This window comes from Fusarium redolens, assembly GCF_020744475.1.
Source record: "Fusarium redolens strain MPI-CAGE-AT-0023 chromosome Unknown BKA55scaffold_2, whole genome shotgun sequence".
Taxonomy (NCBI): Eukaryota; Fungi; Ascomycota; class Sordariomycetes; order Hypocreales; family Nectriaceae; genus Fusarium; species Fusarium redolens.
Window position 1 is genome coordinate 2895 of NW_025763665.1, and position 19336 is coordinate 22230.

The 19336-nt window shown below is 38.6% G+C and overlaps 6 protein-coding genes across 6 annotated transcripts; 3 read left to right on the top strand and 3 right to left on the bottom strand.

Moving 5' to 3' along the window:
- Positions 1–1673: 1673 nt before the first annotated feature.
- Positions 1674–2588, bottom strand: BKA55DRAFT_710990 (uncharacterized protein). The gene has a single exon (XM_046200796.1). It carries the CDS (start codon positions 2396–2398, stop codon positions 1757–1759), a length of 642 nt encoding a protein of 213 aa, XP_046054485.1. The 5' UTR covers positions 2399–2588; the 3' UTR covers positions 1674–1756.
- Positions 2589–2745: 157 nt separating this feature from the next.
- Positions 2746–3299, top strand: BKA55DRAFT_148157 (uncharacterized protein). The gene has a single exon (XM_046184931.1). The coding sequence runs from the start codon at positions 2779–2781 to the stop codon at positions 3241–3243; it is 465 nt and encodes a 154-aa protein (XP_046054486.1). The 5' UTR covers positions 2746–2778; the 3' UTR covers positions 3244–3299.
- BKA55DRAFT_148164 (uncharacterized protein) lies at positions 3300–5852 on the bottom strand. Its single transcript, XM_046184932.1, has 2 exons — positions 5836–5852; positions 3300–5764 (listed from the first exon to the last, which is right to left on the bottom strand). The coding sequence occupies exon 2, from the start codon at positions 5699–5701 to the stop codon at positions 3356–3358; it is 2346 nt and encodes a 781-aa protein (XP_046054487.1). The 5' UTR covers positions 5702–5764; positions 5836–5852; the 3' UTR covers positions 3300–3355.
- Positions 5853–9927: 4075 nt separating this feature from the next.
- On the top strand, positions 9928–10873 carry BKA55DRAFT_552963 (uncharacterized protein). Its single transcript, XM_046191487.1, has one exon. The coding sequence runs from the start codon at positions 9960–9962 to the stop codon at positions 10560–10562; it is 603 nt and encodes a 200-aa protein (XP_046054488.1). The 5' UTR covers positions 9928–9959; the 3' UTR covers positions 10563–10873.
- Positions 10874–12464: 1591 nt separating this feature from the next.
- Positions 12465–13497, bottom strand: BKA55DRAFT_589239 (ClpP/crotonase-like domain-containing protein; the record flags this gene model as incomplete). Its single annotated transcript, XM_046194907.1, has 6 exons — positions 12465–12568; positions 12621–12798; positions 12867–12983; positions 13034–13063; positions 13118–13268; positions 13382–13497. 6 exons carry the CDS (start codon positions 13495–13497, stop codon positions 12465–12467), a joined length of 696 nt encoding a protein of 231 aa, XP_046054489.1.
- Positions 13498–14453: 956 nt separating this feature from the next.
- Positions 14454–19262, top strand: BKA55DRAFT_500503 (uncharacterized protein; the record flags this gene model as incomplete). Its single annotated transcript, XM_046186757.1, has 11 exons — positions 14454–15012; positions 15066–15200; positions 15247–15329; positions 15383–15486; positions 15534–15818; positions 15865–15958; positions 16009–17689; positions 18111–18333; positions 18384–18423; positions 18481–18605; positions 18659–19262. 11 exons carry the CDS (start codon positions 14454–14456, stop codon positions 19260–19262), a joined length of 3933 nt encoding a protein of 1310 aa, XP_046054490.1.
- Between the last annotated feature and the right edge of the window lie 74 nt (positions 19263–19336).

A 19336-nucleotide genomic window follows, 5' to 3' on the forward strand; every position in this document is an offset into this window, starting at 1 on the left:
CCTTATTTTAGAAATATATTTAAATATATACTTATTATATTTTATACTTAACTTATATAAAGGTTATATCTTAATATATTAAATAATATCTTTATTAATATATTAGTCTTATTAAGGCCTTAAATCCCTTAGAATTATTAAATATATAAATTATAATCTTAAATTCTAAGATTAATAAGTTTTATAATAAATATTTATAACTTAATATTAAAAAAGTAATTATTTCTTTTAATATTAATAATTAAATATTTAATTATAAACTTTACTTTATTTAAGCTTTTTAGTTTTATTTAAAGCTTTTTATAAAGTTCTTAAACTTCTTTTCTTTATTTAAATTACTTTTCTTAGAAGTCTAGCTATATTTAAAATAATTAATATTTCTTAAATATTTTATTTAAGAATACTATTTAATATAATAAGGAATTTAAGTATTTATTAAATTTTATATAAAATATATATTATTTAAGTATTTTAAAATATTAATAAAATTACTTTATTAATCTCTCTTTTAATTTATTAATTTATTATTAACTTTACTTTTTATTTTTAAATAATAAGGCTTAAAATATTAATTTAAGGCATTTTTTAATTATTTACTTAATTAGTAACTTAATTTTTTTTCTTTTATTTTAAACTTTTTATTAAAATTAAGTAAAAAAAAAAGTAAATAAAAGATATATTTCTTTTTAATATTATTTTATTTTAACTTTATTTAATTTAAAAAAAAAATTAATAGTAAAGTTTTAAGGCTTATTATATATTTATAAATTAAATATTTAGGTATTATATTTTTATAACCCTTTTAAGTTTTATAATTTATATTATCTTTTTTAAAAAGTAATTTATTTTTTTTAATTTACTTTATTATTTAAGGCTAACTTTAATAATTTAAAATAGCATTTTTAAGCTTATTTTCTTTTTAATATATTACTAATATTATATTTAGTTTTAATATTAAATATAAATTATATAATATTATTATATTATATTAATTTATTAATAATAAGTATATATATTTAAATATAATATAAATCAATTATTTTTATTATTTAATTAAGTATATAATATATATTATTAACTTATTTATTACATTTATTAAAGTTACTTTTATATATTATTATTAATATTTTATATACCTTTTAATATTTAATAACTAGTTTAATATATAATATTATATAGTATTTATATTAATTAAAGGTTAAAGAATATAAATTATACTTAAGTATCCCTTTTATAAGGTAAATATTAAATTTAAGCCTCTATAATTCTTAAATATACAGAGTTAAAAATTTGCTTAAATTATTAAGTTAATTAAAGTTATATACTTATTTTAGTAATATCTTTATAATATATAATTATTTAAAGAAATCTTAGTTATTAGGTTAATTTAAGAAATAAGTATTTATATTTATAATTAAAGATATTATTATTACTTATTAAATCTTAAAATATAATTATATATTATAAATTAAATATTTATTATAATAACTATAATTACCTTTAAGAAATATAACTTTAAGACTTTTAATTATTAAATACTAAAATAAGTAATTAAATTAAAAAATATAATACCTAATTATATCTTTCTAATTATAATACTATATTTATAAAAATAAGGTAATTTATTAGGTAACTTATATATTTTAGGAAAAGCAGCTTCTTTAATTAAAATCCCTTATTAATTTAGCTTTTATAATTTAATAGCAGCTCTCTAGCAACATTAACTGCCCTTATAGATATATTATAAAGCCACTCTTTACTTATAAAGACGGAATACGGTTCCTCCAATGAGGTTGCCATGTAATGTATCATCTGGCACGGCGTCCGAAGTTCGATTCTCCAACTGTAAACCAAGATGATGCTGACACGGGCACTCAAAACTGGCCTGCAAGGCTGCAAAGAGCTCAGCTGCTATACCTCGCATATAGGAAAGGAATTTTCCTTGGAAGCGTATCTTCCTGGCCGGTTCGAGTTGAAGGCTCATATCCACAATCTGTTCTAGAACTGACACCCCTTCACTGATGCGAGATAATAAATAGTCGAGGAACGAGTGCCGAAGTGACCTTCTAAGATTCGATTTATCTTGAATTTGGACGTTGATACGTTCTGTAGCCTCATCTAAGGCCGCCTTGATCTCTTTCAACGTCCTATCAAATATGCCATAGCCTCTCCACAACCGCCTTCGAAGTTTAGTCTGAAGTTCTGGATCATCATAGAAGAGGCGGCCGGGGTTTTGGATCAATCCCTCTATTTGCGAGTGAGGCACAAGATCGATGAGCACTTTCTCATACACGTCTTCTAACCTTACGCGCTCATTCTCAAACTTGTTGATCAGCCTCTGCAGTTCATTTTCGTACCTGCGGCTTCGCCGGAGTATCGCTAATCCTTGGCTCCCCATCTCGCCCCCAGAATAAGGCCGGCAATTTCAAGACCAGACATGGTTCTGGTGGCTCCAAAGCGGATTATCCGGGTCTTGATCGTAGATATAAGCAACAATGTTTCATGGAGAGGCGGCAATGCTCGTGAAGTGTTATTAGGGCTGAACATGGCTAAGAGCTGGAGCTTATCGCGTGCCCGACTTTGAGGTCACAACTCGAACAGAGAATGTTGTTTGGGCATAAATGTCGGACTGAAAGTGCAAGAAAAAAGGTGCCTGCATTTTGTGATGTGGCATATCTGCACACTGGCTGTGCAGGAGGATCTGAGCTGAAGCTGCCTCCGCTTCTTCAGCATGAAATCATCCCTCTACAATATCATGACTTATAATAGTTCTCAATCATGGCTAGCAGTCTTGATCAGCTCATAAGAAACTGCGTCAGGGCGTTTGGAGTCCTGGACATACAGCTGGAAAACCCGAGCATCGCCAATACTCCCAAATCTGATGCCGTTGTCCGTTTCAAGAACTTACAGAGTCGATTCACTCGATGGTCAAGAAATGCTGGAGCACTTCAGGCTGGAGCAGACACACTTGATCAGAAATTACAGAACAACACACGTGTCAAACTCCAAGCTATCCGGCTTTTGAGCCATAGCGACGGAAAGCAGCCTTCTGAAATTGAGGATTTAGTTCAACTGGGTACTGTGAACAAGACAGAATTTCCCGAAAGGACAATATGCCCTCTGTGTAAGAAAGGGCTACGAAACATGGAAACATATCGAGACCATATTGGCAAGCATCAGAAGCAGCTTGCACTCTTTGCTATTCCCTTCGGCTTCACATGCAGCAACTGCACGTATGCCTAGGTTAGTAGTTTCTTATGTCGGTTGCAAGAAAGGGAGCCGAACCCAAAGATGATTTCTACCTATCTAAAACTCAACATGAAAATAGTAAGACTGGATAATCCATCCAACATCATCATACTTTCAACTTCTTCATCGCTGAAACCAGGGTATCTGCAGACCTCCTTGCCATATCAGACTTCTTGCCTAATATCCACAACCCCTTTACACAATCTTGTGCACGCCGCATACTCTCTTGAAAATCATGACCAGTGTTGGCCGGTGTAGTCAGCCCAAACTCCAAGAAATCGTTCGCTTCGTGTATTAATATCATAGCTGCCTTGGCAAACGCCCTGATGAGGATGATAGTCCAAGGCTCTGTAAGAATAGTTGCTTCGTTTACTGCATGATGAAAATGTGACATCTGAGGCGCCGTCATATTTGTTAGGTTGTGACTTGGCGTTGATACTTTTGCCAGGTCGGATAGTTCTCGTGCACTCGCTTCACGTATTCTTGTGACCATCTTGCTGGCTAAGCGGCTTTGCGATGCTGTTGCTTCTCCAAGCTCGTTCTCATCAACATATTCGACAAGATCGGCGAGCATAAGGGCACCGAGGTTCCAATGTGCTGAGATACAGACAAACCAGCTCTGAAGACGGGCTGGCACTGATTCGTAGTCGTGAAGTAACTCTTTAAAGAACGCACCATGTGTCATATTCCAATATCGATATAGTGAGGTTGTGTTTTTGATTGTTTCTTCGACCGTCTCACCGCGGCCACCTCTTCTAAGAATGTTCTGAAGATAAGAGACATGCCGGAATAGGAGGACCTTGACTGGTGCTGATTTGGTGACGGCTTCAGCAGCAGATTCATAAGAGCAAGGCCAGTGCACAGCATGATACATATGAGGCTGCTCTAGACTGTCTTGAATGAACAAAGGTACATTCCACCGTCCATTTGTTGTTGCATCCAGGTCTTCATCTGCATCGTCGTGTTGGCTGTCTGCATCAGCAACAACAACCGGACGCTCGCTCATAGACGAGGAAACAGTATCGAGCATAACTGCAAGCCAGTATAGCAGACCAACAGTGCCACGATCTTCAGGGTTCATCATGGACAACAAGTCGTTGTTCTTCGGGCTAGCGAGAGGTCCAGTCACACCACGGCGGCCTGAATCGAATCGGAACTTGAGAGCATGCATCTTTCGTGCAGCTCTCTCCATGAAAACAGGTAGGCCATCTCGTGATATGATTTCTCCTAGCTCGGCGTTCAAAGACTTCAGATCAACTTTTGAAGAAGCGCTTATCAACGTGTTGGGGTTCTTGGGAGCCATCGACTCATCGTCACGAGTCCATGGCTTTTGCGTTAGACCAAATATCAACTCTGCCGTAGCCACACGATACGACTCAACGTCTGAAACTTGTTGAAGAGCTCTTTTTGCTTGCTCCCAAATGTTTCGTTGAATGTTTCGGTCAAACTCCTCATTGACGTCGTTGAGGATATCCTCTGGCCTTTCATCCTCGTCAGAATAGCGCTGTTGTTGACGGCGACTGCCTTGAGCCCATTGCGTTGCAAAGGCCATTATAGCAAGGTGGAAGGCTTTAGCGGCGCCTTGATCTTCAGCCCGCGTTAGTCGAGTGAGTTTGGCTGTCTGAATTGCATGGTCAAGGTTGATGGTGCGGCGATATATACGGTTTGACCACGAGGATCCCCATTCTGTAGGGGCATAACTTCCAGATGTGACATAGCCAGGAGCTCTGTAGGGGCATGTGACTTCTGTGAGCCAACACGAGAGATTATGTTCGAGAACGTCATGGTAGATTTGTAGGAGATTTGTGGAAATGAACTGGTTGTTTGTTCTCGTCATCATCGTCTGGTCAACTGAAAACGGCGATAATGAGTTCATGCGACGATCACTCCAGATTGGCGATGTGCGCCGACGCTTGAACCTCGTTGTATCATCTTCACTGGCGGTATCCTCTCCAATCGGCGGCGGAGATAGATGACTGTAAGATCTTGATGAGTTTGATGGGGGAGTAGATGACCAAGTATTGAGCTGTGACTGGATTGAGAGACGTGAGTCATTCGGTTGTGAATAAGTAGATTGCGGGTAACCGGATGGGAACTGGTTTATGTTGTTGTAATTGTTGAGATTTTGTGTATAATTATGAGTGAGAGGTGTTTCAAACGCTGTGCCATTGATTGAGCTTGAGGCGGGCGGTTCAGCTGCTCTTTGGAGATTGGGTAAACGCGGGCCTTGAGTGAGACGATTTGGGTCATGAGACAGTGGCCGTGACAAGCCATTGACGCGTGAAGCCGCAGACAAAGCCGCAGATATCGGATCTTGTTTCTCAAAAGCTGGTGTTGCTTGGTGCTGTGTATGTGTCGCTTCACTTCTCTGCCTCTTGACCGGAACATTCGGTCCATGATCTGAAGCATCTAATGAAGTCGCTGCTTGTATTTGCGACCAAGCCCAATTCATAGTACATGTTTTCCTCGTCTTTGTACAATAAGAACAAGGCTCATGGCCAGTTCCAGAGGCTACCTCAATTAACTACCATTAGTCTTGGTCATCAGAGGGTCAAGGGAGCGGCTCAGTCGCAGCGGTTGACTTACCGAGCCGCTCTCCAATTGTCATGGAACCGCTGCATCTTGAAGATGCAGGGCCAAGAAGAGGTGGTGCATCACAAGCTCGTTTTGACCTTCGGCATTGGTCACAGGCGTAATGACTTCGCTTCATATTCCCATGTGACTCCACTGTAAGCGATAGCTGGTACCTTGAATTGAGCCTCCTTTGGCGGCGACGATTGTGAGTTTGTGCTGAGACGGATGTTCATATCATCCACTTGAATTGTGGAGTGACAAAAACTTGGACGATGGTGGTAGGGAATTCGCCGGACAGGAGGAGCTCCCTGAAAATCCAAGCTTGGACTCCGGTACTCCACTAACATCTGACATCCGCTTCCCCGGTTGAAGCCTGCAAGTATATTGTGAGTGGCCGTATTTAAATGCCTTAATTCTAATTATATAATACAAAAAAGCATACTTAATATTAGATAGAGAGAAACTAATTACCCTTAGAAACTAGTTAGTTTTTTTTAATTATCTTTTTAACTTATAATATCTATAAAAAGTCTTATTTTAATTAATTATTTTTAACTAATTATAATAAAATACTTTTTTTTTATTTTTTTTAACCTTTAGCCTTATATAAGGCTATTAAGCTTTTTAGCTTTTTTATTAATAATTTAAATATTAAGATCCTTATAATAGGCTATTATTATAAAAGTTAAAATTAAATAAAGTTTAATATAATTAATAAGCAAGCACTTTAAATAAGTAAGTGCTTTACTTTTTTTAACCTTTTTAAACTATAATTTAAAAAGCTTAAGCTATAGCTTAAAAAGGGCTACTTTTACTTATTAAACTCTTTCCTAAATAACTTAAAAATATCCTTATAAGTCCTTATATTATAACTGCCTTTATTATATATATTATAATACTAATTACTTAATTACTTTAACCTTTTTTAATTATTATTTTTTAATAATTTAGCTATTATTTATATATTAATATCGATTTAATTAATTACTTATAATACTTTTTATATAATTATATTCTTTTTTTTTTTATAATTTAATCTTTTTTACTTTATAATATTAACTTAATATTTTATTTATATTTTAAAGATTATAAAGTTTAGCCTTTAATAAGATAATTTTATATATAATTACCTTTATTACCTTAATAATTAACTTTAAAGCTTTAATAATAAACTTTAAGAAGTTATTATAATATCTTTTAATTTACTTTTTAAGATATTTAAATTAAAATTAGGCCTTAATTATTATCTTTAAGGTCTTTTAAGCCTATAATATTAATAGTTAAATAGCCTTTTTAAAAGGTATTAAGGCCTATAATTATATATTAAGCTTTAAAATTATAATTTCTAAATTAAAAGAAATAAGCTTAGTTTTTTTAAAACCTCTTTAAATATTACTTTTTATAAAAATAGCTTTAAATATAATATAAAAGGTAAAAAAAAACGTAATTTTAAAAATATAAGTTATAAAGTATTTAATTAAATATTTTATTTCTTAATTATTAACTTATTTTAATAGCCTAAAGTACTTAATATTAAAAAGCTAAAGTAAATAAGATATATAAATAAGTATATAAAGTATAATAATTTTATATTTTTTATAATATCTTTTAAAATTAGCTAAATAATAGCTAGTATAATTATTAAGAATTAAAAGATAATATTAAATATTTAATTATTTAATTATAAATTAATTAAAATATTCTAATTATTTAAAGCCTAGCTTATTATTTATATATTTATTTTAACTTATTATAATAACTTAATTATTTAAAAGGTTATATTTTTAATATTAATTTATAAGGTAATATTAGCTTATATTAATAATAAATAATATAATTAATTAACCTTTTATATTAATTACTTGAATTATAATAATTTATTTTTAATTTCTAGGCTATATTAATTTTAGCCTTTTTTATATTTCTAAACTTATAATAACTATTCTAGCTATAATAAGGCCTATTATAAAGCTAATTTTATTAAAGTTCTAGATATTATTTAATTAAATATTATATTTTATAAATATATTTTATATAAGCTTAAACTAGCTATAAATAATAATACGATCTTTATATTTAGCTTTTTAATTGTTATATTTATAAAATAAATATATTTTTAGTTTTAATTATTACTTTATAAAGTTATAAGCCTAATACTTATTAATAAATAATATATTATAATTTATAAATAAAGAATTAGTTATTTTCTTTATAAATAATAATTATAAAAGAAATTTTTATAAGCCTAAATTAAGAATAAATTAAATTATTATTTACCTCTATAAATTAAGTAATCTTTATAAATTTAAAATAAAATTATATTATAATTAAATACTATTTTAATAATAATATAAATTAAAGTAGCTAACTTTATAAATATATATAATATATTAGAGACTTAATTTTAAGTTATTTTAAAAGGCCTAAAAGGTAAAAAGGATTTTAGCTTTATTTAAGGATTATTATATATTAAGTAATTAAGAACTAATTAATTAGATAGTTAGATATAAAGTTAAGGGATTTTTAAAGTACTTGCTTATTTCAGAGCGCTTGCTTATTAACTATGTTATTTGCTTTATTAATATAATTATTACCTTAATTAAGTAATATAAATACTAAATCTTAATAGCTAAATTAATATTCTTTTTTTAACTTATAAAAAGAAATATTATATTAAATTTATTTATTATATTTATATATATTATTTAACTTAACTTTCCCTTTAATCCTTTATATTAATAATATAATAATTATAATACCTTATTACTTATTATATAAAATAGCTTATAGTTATATAATTATATCTATTATATAACTAGTTATAATCTTAATCTAGCTACTAGGCCTGCCTTAAAGGTAGTTAATAAAAAAGAACTTTATATAATATATATAAAATAATTACTTTATAGTTTAAATTACTGCTTTTTTATTAATTTTACTTTATTTATTTTTATATATAAAGTTAATTAATTATATATCTTAGTATATATATTTAATTATTTAAGTTAAAATTTAAGTAACTTAACTTTTATTAACTTATATAAAATAAACTTAATAGAAGTTCTTTAATATAACCCTATTTTTGTTTTATATTTATTTAACTTTATATATAAACTCCTTTTATTTATATATAATAAAAAGAATATAACATACTTATTTTATCTTTATAATTATATTAATAAATAAATTTTTATATTAGGCTAAGTTTAGGCTTATAAAGGTAATAAAAAAAGCTACCTTTTTTAGTATTAAAGGCTAGTTATATTTTAAGGCTTTTTTAGCTTTTTTAATTTAAATAACTTTTAATTAATTAAAACTAGAAATATTATATTTCTTAAGTAACTTAGATTTATATAGTTAACTTACTTAATTAGGCTAGACTTGTTTTTTAATAAGAAGTTTTTCTAAATAGTTATAACTATTACATAAATAATCTCTACCTATAGCTTACTTTAAGGCTAATTTAATTATATTAATAAGATTATAATTAATTATATAATAGCCCTAATTAAGCTATAGGCTATTATATATATTTATTATAATAATAATTAGAATTAATATTAATAACTATAATTAATAAAGGAAAAGTTAAATTAGGTAATATACTTAAGTATAATAAATAAATTAAGTATAATATTCCTTTAAGTAGGCTAAAGGAAGAAGGTTTATTTTGCTATTAAGAAACTTATAGCTAGTATTTATATTATTTAATTAAGGTAGTAAATATTTTATTAAAGTAAATAACCTTATTTAATATTAACTTTTAGTATAGTAGCCTATTATATAGGTTTTTTTATTTAAGTTATTAATAAAAAAGCTAAAAAGCTAAATAGTGTTTTATAAGGTTAAAAGTAAATATATATATATATATATATAATAATTACTTATATTATAAAAAACCTCTTATTAAAAGGCAGATTTAACTTTATTAAGGTACTTATTTTAAATTATAGCTAAATTTAATTAATTAATTATTAAAAAAAAAAGTAATATATTAATTTAATTAATCTTAATTAGATAAATAATAAGCTATTATATCTTAAAGACCTAGAAATAGCTTTAATAGATGGTTATCTTCTTTAGTTAAATAAGGCAGCTTTCCTTACTGCCTTTGTCTGTCGTGTAAAGGACCCGGTATGAGCCCTACCGCTCCATCCAACCATGATACAAAATGGTCAGATATATTGGTCAAGCCAACATCTACACCGCGCCCGCAGACCGCAGCACAGTCGTCACGTTCCAAGTTCGAGAAACGCTGGCAATATTCAGGATTAATTAGACGATCATTATTCAAGGGATCATCTTCTTCAACAGCCGTCGACTCACTTCAGCCTCCGGACAGCACTCTGGAGCCCGAGACGGTAGCACGCGAGGAACATATGACAACAACGAGGCTCTTGAACCTTTGCGAAGTTATCAGGCAGCCATTTTTACAAGCGACAGATACTTGCTTTGGGCTGATATTCAACACGTCAGTTCCTAAAGGACAGTCATATGATGTGTACCCAATCATTCCGAGCAAATATAGAGAAAGGTGCAACAGAACCATGACATCGCTGAATGAAGTCCTTTGGCCAGAATCACCGGTACATGATCTTATCGGAGACAGACAGACTCAAACTCACCGTCATAATAGCTTCCGATCTACTCCAGCATTGGTAGATCAAGTTACAAGCTTTATAGGGCCAAGTTACGGAAGTGCAGTCTCAAGGTGCATTGATGGAGAGTTTCACGGATAGGGAGTAGGGCTAGAGGATCAAGATCTGTCTCACGATGTGCACACTGGAGTCGTGGGGCTCTTAGAGAAGGAATCGGAAAGCTAACAACTAATTTACACAGAGTCTACTCAGCTCAAGAGCTCAGAAATAGTCAAAGATTTTGTAAATAAGATTGGGCACCCACAGTCAATGTGTTGTTGATCCGAAGCAAATTCAAGGTGTGCTCCTACAGGGTAGTTGGTTGGTATGTGAGATGATGGGTGACCAGTTCGATACTTGACAAAAAACAAGGCAGATGCTCTCAAATGCATAAAAAGTTATGAATGACGCTCCAAGACTGAATCAGTCTCTGGTTGAGCTGAGAAGTGAGCAATGTCTCGAGTTTCTTTGACTGATCGACCAGGATCAACCAACCCCCTTGACCCATTTTTGCTTTTTCCTACAGCATCAGCATCGATCAAGTCAACAACACATCCTTGTGGTAAATCTCGCACGAGTCTCAGATCCTGCACTCGTTGAATCAATTACTCACTTCAACTGACACGATACATCTCACTTTTGCTTCTACAGGTATTCTACAGGGGTTGTCCTCGGCCGGACACTCGGTCTGTCTTGTCACTCACCTCTTCAGCCTGTATGCAGATCTCTCGCCCTTGTTCACCTCTCATCTGCCTAGTACAGCATATCATGAAATCCGTATCCACGGTACTGGCTGAGTGATAGCTGAGACACGGGCTAACTATGTATCTATCATAATGACAAGTGATCAAGGGGGTATATCCCGACATTCAGGTCGTCAACTGAGACTTCTGTGTGGATCCTCCCTTTGCCGACAAGAACTATCTAGCCTCATATTTCTTTTACTCTGGTGAAAAAGAGACCTCATACAGTCGTAAGAGTACCAATGTTTCGGGCCAAGATAAAAGGAAAGGCTTGGAAGAGTTGAGCGAGGTTTGAGAAAAGAAGCCACTCAACCCTTTTTGGCGCGGGCCCATCCATTGCTAAGCCTTGCTAATACCCTCTCAGGCATGCTCATGCCCATGTCAAGCTGAAGTTGAAGACTATCTCTAAGACTAGGGACTTTTTGACACTGATGACAAGTTGACATGCCGATACTCACAAGCATCCAAAAGCAAAGAGGCATCCCAACGATCAACTATCACATATCGTCCTCATCACGCTATGAGATAGCTCTCTGATCGACGATCAAATGACGATTAACCCATGACAACTTGAGAAATCCTGTAAAACTTGGTTCTCTGACACAGTCACTGCAGAGATAGTCACGCAGCTGTGAGCTCTCACTTCACCCAAGCGTCCTCGCAAACACATGCAAGAGTTCTCTCCACGTAACAACAACGTTCCATCCCTCGCTCATCTCATGTTTCCAGAAAGACAACATTGAAACAGAGACAAGATCTTCCCATTCCTAAACGCCAGTTCATCAAGCCCTGGCGCGTGGCAAACAGAGGCCGAAAAGCGACGGGTCTCGGAACGCCTCCCCAACTGGCTCCAGATCCCCTTTTACTTATCTCAGTACAGTATTGCCTGTTAATCACTTTCACATAGTTTCTTCTCAAACTGTCAGCTTGGCATTAGCACAGTAGATACAGTACTCTGGCGGGATCACGGTCCGTCGCCGAACACCAGGCTCTTGTCTCACTCCACTGACCACTGACGACCTGGGGGGCTTCCGATAGGGCGAGCCAGTAAGCGACAAGGGAAAGGGATGCAAGTAATATATAGGTCATATAATTCCACTGCCATTGCTACAGAAGGGAACAGTGACAGGTATTTGCTGGTATGCAGGAGCTGAAGCAACCCGATATTGCTCCACCAAAGCCATGATGACGAAGACTAAGCTAATGATGCCAGACAAAAAGCATCTACTGAAACTAGGAGATTCCTTTACGAGTAAACAAGTTACCTTCGCAGAAAGGCTTCGACCCTTGTTGCTTTTTCCTCCGTCTCAAAAGCAAAGTAATACAAGCTCCTCTCAAATGCGTCATCACGGCACGAATCATCAGCTGCAGACCATTAGCTTCAGATCAAAACATGAGACAAAGTATGTCAACAAACCTCGGCATATAGCTTCCTTAGCCAATTGAACGGCAACACCACCTCGAGCTGCGAGTTGCGCAGCAGCATCGATAGTCTTGTCCAATACTTGTCCGTCCTTAAACATGTCGCAGACCAGCCCACAAGACAAAGCTTCTTCACTCGAGATCGGCGTTCCAAGGAGAATTGCTTTCATGGCCTAAGTTGAGTTAGTAAACAAAGTCAGTCTCGGCGCCTCATCTCGAGCACGTGTATCGTGAAGCTTACTCTAAACTTGCCCAAGGCAGATGTGAGCCGTTGACTGCCTCCCGCTCCGGGGATGAGACCGAGATTCACCTCAGGGAGCACAAACTTTGCACGTGGCGATGCATAGATCAAATCACACTGGGACATGTTAGATACTTTGGCTACTGGCCGTTGTGTGGGAGTCTCACCATCATGGCAAGCTCGAAACCACCTCCAAGCTATCACAAGTTGTCAGCTACAAGCACTATCACAAAGTGTTGAAGAGATCATACTGCTGGTCCATCTACCGCAGCCAGCATAGGCTTTCTCACTGCAGCCATGCCATGGCACAGATCTTCCAGGTAACGACAAGATCTTGCTGCTTCTGCATCCATGGCCGATATCTCCTTGATATCGGCACCAGCTATCAAGCAAATCAACAGACTGCCAAGTAAACGTGGTTCGGAACTTAACTCACCCGAGAAGCAAGAGCCGCGTCCAGTTACGACAATTACTTTGGTGTTTGAGTCAACCGAGACTCGAGAGAGAGCTCCAACTCAGTGATCATGGCTTTTGAGAGTGCATTGCGCTTCTTTGGGCGGTTGAGTGTGATCACTGACACCCCCGGTGCGTGCTCGGGAGAGTCAACAATTATGAGACTGGTATCTGACATGATGAATGGTGACGTTGAATGAAGACGTGATTAAACGAGGAGTAGAACTGTGAACTGATTGATACTGTCAGAGAGTGATAGACGGGTCTTCAAACCTGATTAGTCGAGCATCTTTTATGCCAAAAGGATGCGCCATCCACTCACTACGTTGAGTCGAGTTGGCAGCACAATCATCAAAGACACTCTTGGCACCACCAAAAAGCCACAGCCTATGTATATCTTCACGGAATCTTCACACACCCCGAATTGCAGGGCGGGAATGGATCTCCAAGACATGTCCGTCATAATCGATAGCCCTGGACAAGGGTTCACTTTGACTGACAGGTTCCGGTTTCCAGGGTGTGATCGAGTCCCCGACTAAGATCCAGCCCATCGGATTTTGGCAAGGTAGTATTGAAGGAATACCCCAGAAGCCGGTTCCTCAATGTGAAAAGCGATTTATCGGTACCTGAATTGCGGACCCTTGTCCGGATCCCCCCTTGGCGTGCACATGTCTCATCGCCCGTCACATTCCTCTCTTGACCGGGCTGCCCCGTCCCACATTCTTCCGTACCCCGGGGCCGGCTCCGTATAACTAAGACCCCCGGGCGGGTGTGAGAGGAATGCAGAAGCAACTATGACAATCTGGGTCCGCCGTCCCCTCCGGGGCGTGAGCTCGAGCCGAAGTTGCTGTGGAAATCAGGGCAACCTCCATATCTCGCGACGACGTCAGCCCCCCATGGGGACTTGTCAAGGGACGATTGATTGATGAAAGACCGATAATGATGAGTATGGACATCTCAGAAGACAAAGATGAAACATCCTTTCAAGGGCGGGTGCCACCTTTGCCACGCCGTTGAAAATATATAAGCCGTCCGTTGTTATCTCAGGGTCAACCCAACGGTCAACAACAGACACCAACAATCCCCATTGTCTTTTCTACACCTTAATTCACTCTTTAAGGAGTCATCTTCACAATGGTAGTCATCAGTCCGCTGCAGGGACCTTCCCTGCACGAGTCTGCTCTTCAACTTGGCCAAGGGGACTGCGTCGAGCCTCCATTCCCAACAGTCACTTCAGCATTCTATCACCATGCAAGAACTTCTCCAGACACCACAGCTCTTCGTGATCTCTCAGGGTCACCAAAGGAGCTGACGTATGGACAACTTGCAAGACGAGCTCAAGAGTTGGTTGCACAGCTCATTGCTCAAGGTGTCTGTCCTGACTCGCGGGTACCTCTTGTTGCTAAAAGAGGACTGGACATGATGATTGGTATCTGGGCAATTCTTTCATGCGGAGCCCAATATGTTCCTCTCGATGGAGGTGTTGTCCCCGATGAAACTATTCGTCGAGTTCTTGAGCAGGCTGGCGGTGGCGTTGTCCTTTGCCTGTCATCAACAAAGCACCGCATCACCTCCCAACATCCCAGCCAGACTGTGGTTGTTATTGACGAAATAAAAACCAGCCCTGTTGAGGAAGACGCCCATATCGACCTCGCAACTCCAGACTCCGGCTGTTACGTGATATATACATCAGGTAAGTCAATTCAGAGCTCAATGTCTCAGAGTGCACTTCTCACAGGGAGATAGGAACAACAGGAGAGCCAAAGGGCGTCGACGTCACACACAGAAATGTCGCCAATCTTGTGTGCCTGGCCCCAGGGAATCTGGGGGTAACAGATGGCACTTGCGTTGGCTCGGTCCTCAACATAAGTTTCGACATGGGTAAGTTTCTCGTATTCGAGATGTTTCCAATTCTGACCCAACTCAGCGGCATGGGAAGTCTTTGTCTGTCTATGCAATGGAGGAACACTCGTTCTCCGAGGTTCCAATTGGGAACCAACTCTCCAACAGGTTTGTGACGACTATATCACTCGATTCCCAGGCTCCAACTTACACGGAAATAGATTGATGTCCTCATCTGCACACCAACAATCCTCTCCAAATACCTTCCTACACAACATCCCAGAATAAAAACAGTCGCCACGGCCGGCGAACCAACCACAAGAGGGTGAGTTTTCTGCTGGCATTGCTTTCAACGGTTACTGACTTCGATAGTCTTGCCGACTTGTGGGCAAAATACGGCACATATTGGAACTGCTGCGGACCTACCGAAACAACGATCGTGAATACAATGCATAAACATGTGGCTGGACAACAGTTATCAATCGGTCGACCGACTCCTAATAACAGGGTATATATCCTCAATGGCCTAGGTGAACCCGTACCTATGGGTGCCACAGGAGTGATGTGGGCAGGCGGCCGTGGAGTCTCAAGAGGCTATATCGGCCTCGATGAAAAGACAGCGGAGAGATACAAGCCAGATCCCTTTGCCAATGACGGGTAAGGAATATCGCTCGATCAACTTTTGCAGTAACTGACCGTCCAGATCAACGATATACAACACTGGCGACCTTTGCCGTTGGAGACCTGATGGTTCAGTCGAGATTCTCGGCCGAGTCGACGATCAAGTCAAAGTAAAGGTGCATCAAAAGTCCCTTCATGCAGTCGCCATAATCTGACCTCAATTCAGGGTTTCCGTGTGGAGCTAGACGGCATCTCTGCATCCCTGGCTTCGGCCCCGGGCGTGTCTCGGGCGGCAGCGCTGCTGATCGACGGAGAGATCCATGGATTTACCACCCCACGCCAATGCAATGCAACCACAACCATTGAGCATGTACAGCAACACCAGCCCTACTATGCCGTTCCTACACACCTCCACCTCCTCGATGAGTTACCCTCAACACCAAATGGCAAAATCGACAAGGGAAAACTCAAGGCACTGGCCTTGGCGAAGCAGAGGGTTGCAACGCAACCATGCGAGAAAGAAAGGGTCCAGGACAATCATGCCGAACTCAAGTCTCAATCGTCCATGTCTTCTCTGTCAACCGTGACCGAGAAAATTGATCTTGAGCGCGGTTTGCCTGATAAGACGATGGCACGACCCCTCAGAGGTCTAAGACATAGGATCTTCATCGTCTACCGCACCCTGTTCAGTCTCATAGGAATACTAAACTTGGCAGCATTGATCTGCGTGATTGCTCTGCAGCTCAAGTCAGAATGGCTAGGTATCATCACTGCCATGAACCTTGTAATCGCAGTACTTGTACGACAAGATACGGTGATCAACATCCTGTATACCATCTTCTGCTCAGTACCAAAGCATTTGCCCCTCGGGATCAGAAAACGCTGTGCCAAGATATATCACCTGGGTGGTGTGCACTCCGGTGCGGGAGTCTGTGCCACGGCATGGCTGGTTATCTCGACGGTACGTGGGACAATCTGCAATGCAGGTTTCTGCGAGGGTCACGCGATTGGGTCCTTGGCTACACAGGTCGTATCGTGGGTTCTATGCGGGCTGTTATGTTCCATGGTGGCTACTGCATGGCCCTCTTTCCGGAAGCAATACCACAACTTCTTCGAGTGCTTCCATCGTTTTGCCGGTTGGACATCATTGGGTCTATTTTGGGCTCGGACAATTCTGGCGATCAACGACTCGCGGCCTCAACACCAAGAACTAGGGATTGCCGCCGTTAAGACTCCAGACTTCTGGCTCTTGGTGGTGGCCACACTCAGCATCGCCTCTTCGTGGTTTTTCCTGCGCAAGGTTCCCGTTGAGGCCGAGGTGCTTTCTGACCATGCAGTTCGCCTGCATTTCGATTATACTGTTCCCGTGAATGGTAGTTTCACCCGCCTATCACGACGACCCTTGATCGAATGGCACTCTTTTGCAACCATCCCCAACCCGCAGGCTAATCAACATGCTATGGGTTACTCGTTGGTTGTCTCCAATGCCGGCGACTGGACTCGTTCTTGTATACAGAACCCTCCCAGTTCCATTTGGGTACGTGGTGTGCCGACATGTGGTGTGATGCGTATCGCAACTCTCTTCAACCGAATCGTCGTTGTCGCCACAGGTTCCGGGGTTGGACCGCTACTGGGCCACATTGTCCATCAGTCATGCCCTACACAGCTGATTTGGTCCACATCACGACCAGAAGAAACGTTCGGCAAAGAGCTTGTTGGTCAGGTTCGAGACGCTATTCCGGACGCGGTTATCTGGAATACGAAGACTCAAGGCCGACCAGACCTTGTGCGAATGGGCTATAACCTAGCCAAGAGTTTCGATGCCGAAGCTGTGATAATAATAGCCAACGAGAAGATCACCAAAAAGATCGTGTACGGTCTCGAGACGCGCGGCGTACCGGCTTATGGTGCCATCTGGGACAGCTAAGCTGTCCAACCATACATTCTCTTTTCACCAACATATTTCCTTGAACATGTTTCTCCAACTTTGTACACTCTCATACCTTGTCTTTCCTATCGATCGTTTTTGAGCGCCTGACTAGACCACATATTGAAGTTCGGTCCATTGTTTTTGGAGTTATCGTTTCTTTCACTCTCTCTATTGATCCAAGTTGTGTGCGATATTGTGTTTGTTTTCCACTGGATGTATAAGTTATTGGCAAGCTCAAAAGTTGAAGAAGGAAGGGTGACATCATGGTGCTTAAAGATTAGATATGCAAGTATGCAGTAAAACGGTGCGAATCGACCTAGCTTTACCCAAAATGGCAATTTTAAGATCTACGTAATTGGCTCTTTTGCTCAACAACTTCAAAGATTTGCTGTGTTAAGAAATGTTGTCTTTACGAAGGATAGCTACGACTGCAGTCCCGGTGGTTGGGCGCCAGGGTCTACGGGCTGCAGTTCCAAGCACGAGATTTTACTCGCAGGCTGTTGGTCCATTGGTTTACGATTTACATGAGCCCTCACAACCAAAATATGACAAGAGGAACTCTCCAATTTTGTTCCTTCACGGACTTTTCGGATCAAAGAAGAATAACAGAGCTATAAGCAAGTGAGTTCATCATTTCTTACTGTATAATAGTATGAACTAATGTCAAATAGAGCTTTGGCCCGAGATCTGGGAAGATATGTTTATGCTTTGGTAAGTAAACGGTCAACCGTTTCGAAAGGTTGATAGAAACTCAATGTTAGTTCACAGGATCTCAGAAACCATGGCGAGTCACCTCACAGCAACAAGCATGATTACAGTGCCATGGCTCAAGATGTAGCTGAGTTCATCGAGGGTCATGGTCTCAAGGAGACAACTCTCATCGGACACTCAATGTGAGCAAGCGTTGCTCAACAGCAATTTAGCCCGAACAAACTGACAAATCTAGGGGAGCCAAGACTTCAATGGCTCTTGCACTCCGCTCTCCTGAACTTGTGGCCGATATCGTCGCCGTCGACAATGCCCCCGTAGACGTTTCACTCAGCAGAGACTTCCCCAAGTACGTCCGCGCCATGAAGAAGATTCAGGAAGCCGGTGTCACACGCCAAGCCGAAGCCGACAAGATCCTCAGCGAGTATGAGGAGTCATTGCCCATTCGACAATTCCTTCTCGGCAACATGTATCTGCCCGAGGGTGAAAAGGTGCGCAAGTTCCGCATCCCTCTTGACACTCTTGGTAAGGCATTGGACAACCTCGGAGATTTCCCTTACAAGAACCCCAACGAGGTCCGGTTTGTGAAACCGGCTTTGTTCGTTCGGGGTACCAGGAGCAAGTACGTTCCCGACGACGTGCTACCTCTGATTGGCCAGTTCTTCCCCAAGTTTCGACTTGTTGATATTGATGCTGGTCACTGGCTCATTTCAGAGCAACCTGAAGCGTTCAGACAAGGTGGGTACTCAACGCGTGCTGTGGGAGCATTGGATAGGCGCTGGCTGACATTCGATAGCTGTCATCGAGTTTCTTCAAAAGTCCGAGTGATGCAGGTGAATTGAGCATCATGGGTCATGTCCCACTAATTGGGGCGAATGTTGGACGATATTTTCGTCGCCTCTGTAATATTACCCTA

What these genes read in the sequence shown, in the direction of transcription:
- BKA55DRAFT_148157 (XM_046184931.1), top strand. Translation starts at nt 2,779, where the DNA reads ATGGCTAGCAGTCTTGATCAGCTCATAAGAAACTGCGTCAGGGCGTTT.
- BKA55DRAFT_552963 (XM_046191487.1), top strand. Translation starts at nt 9,960, where the DNA reads ATGAGCCCTACCGCTCCATCCAACCATGATACAAAATGGTCAGATATA.
- BKA55DRAFT_148164 (XM_046184932.1), bottom strand. Translation starts at nt 5,701, where the DNA reads ATGAATTGGGCTTGGTCGCAAATACAAGCAGCGACTTCATTAGATGCT.
- BKA55DRAFT_710990 (XM_046200796.1), bottom strand. Translation starts at nt 2,398, where the DNA reads ATGGGGAGCCAAGGATTAGCGATACTCCGGCGAAGCCGCAGGTACGAA.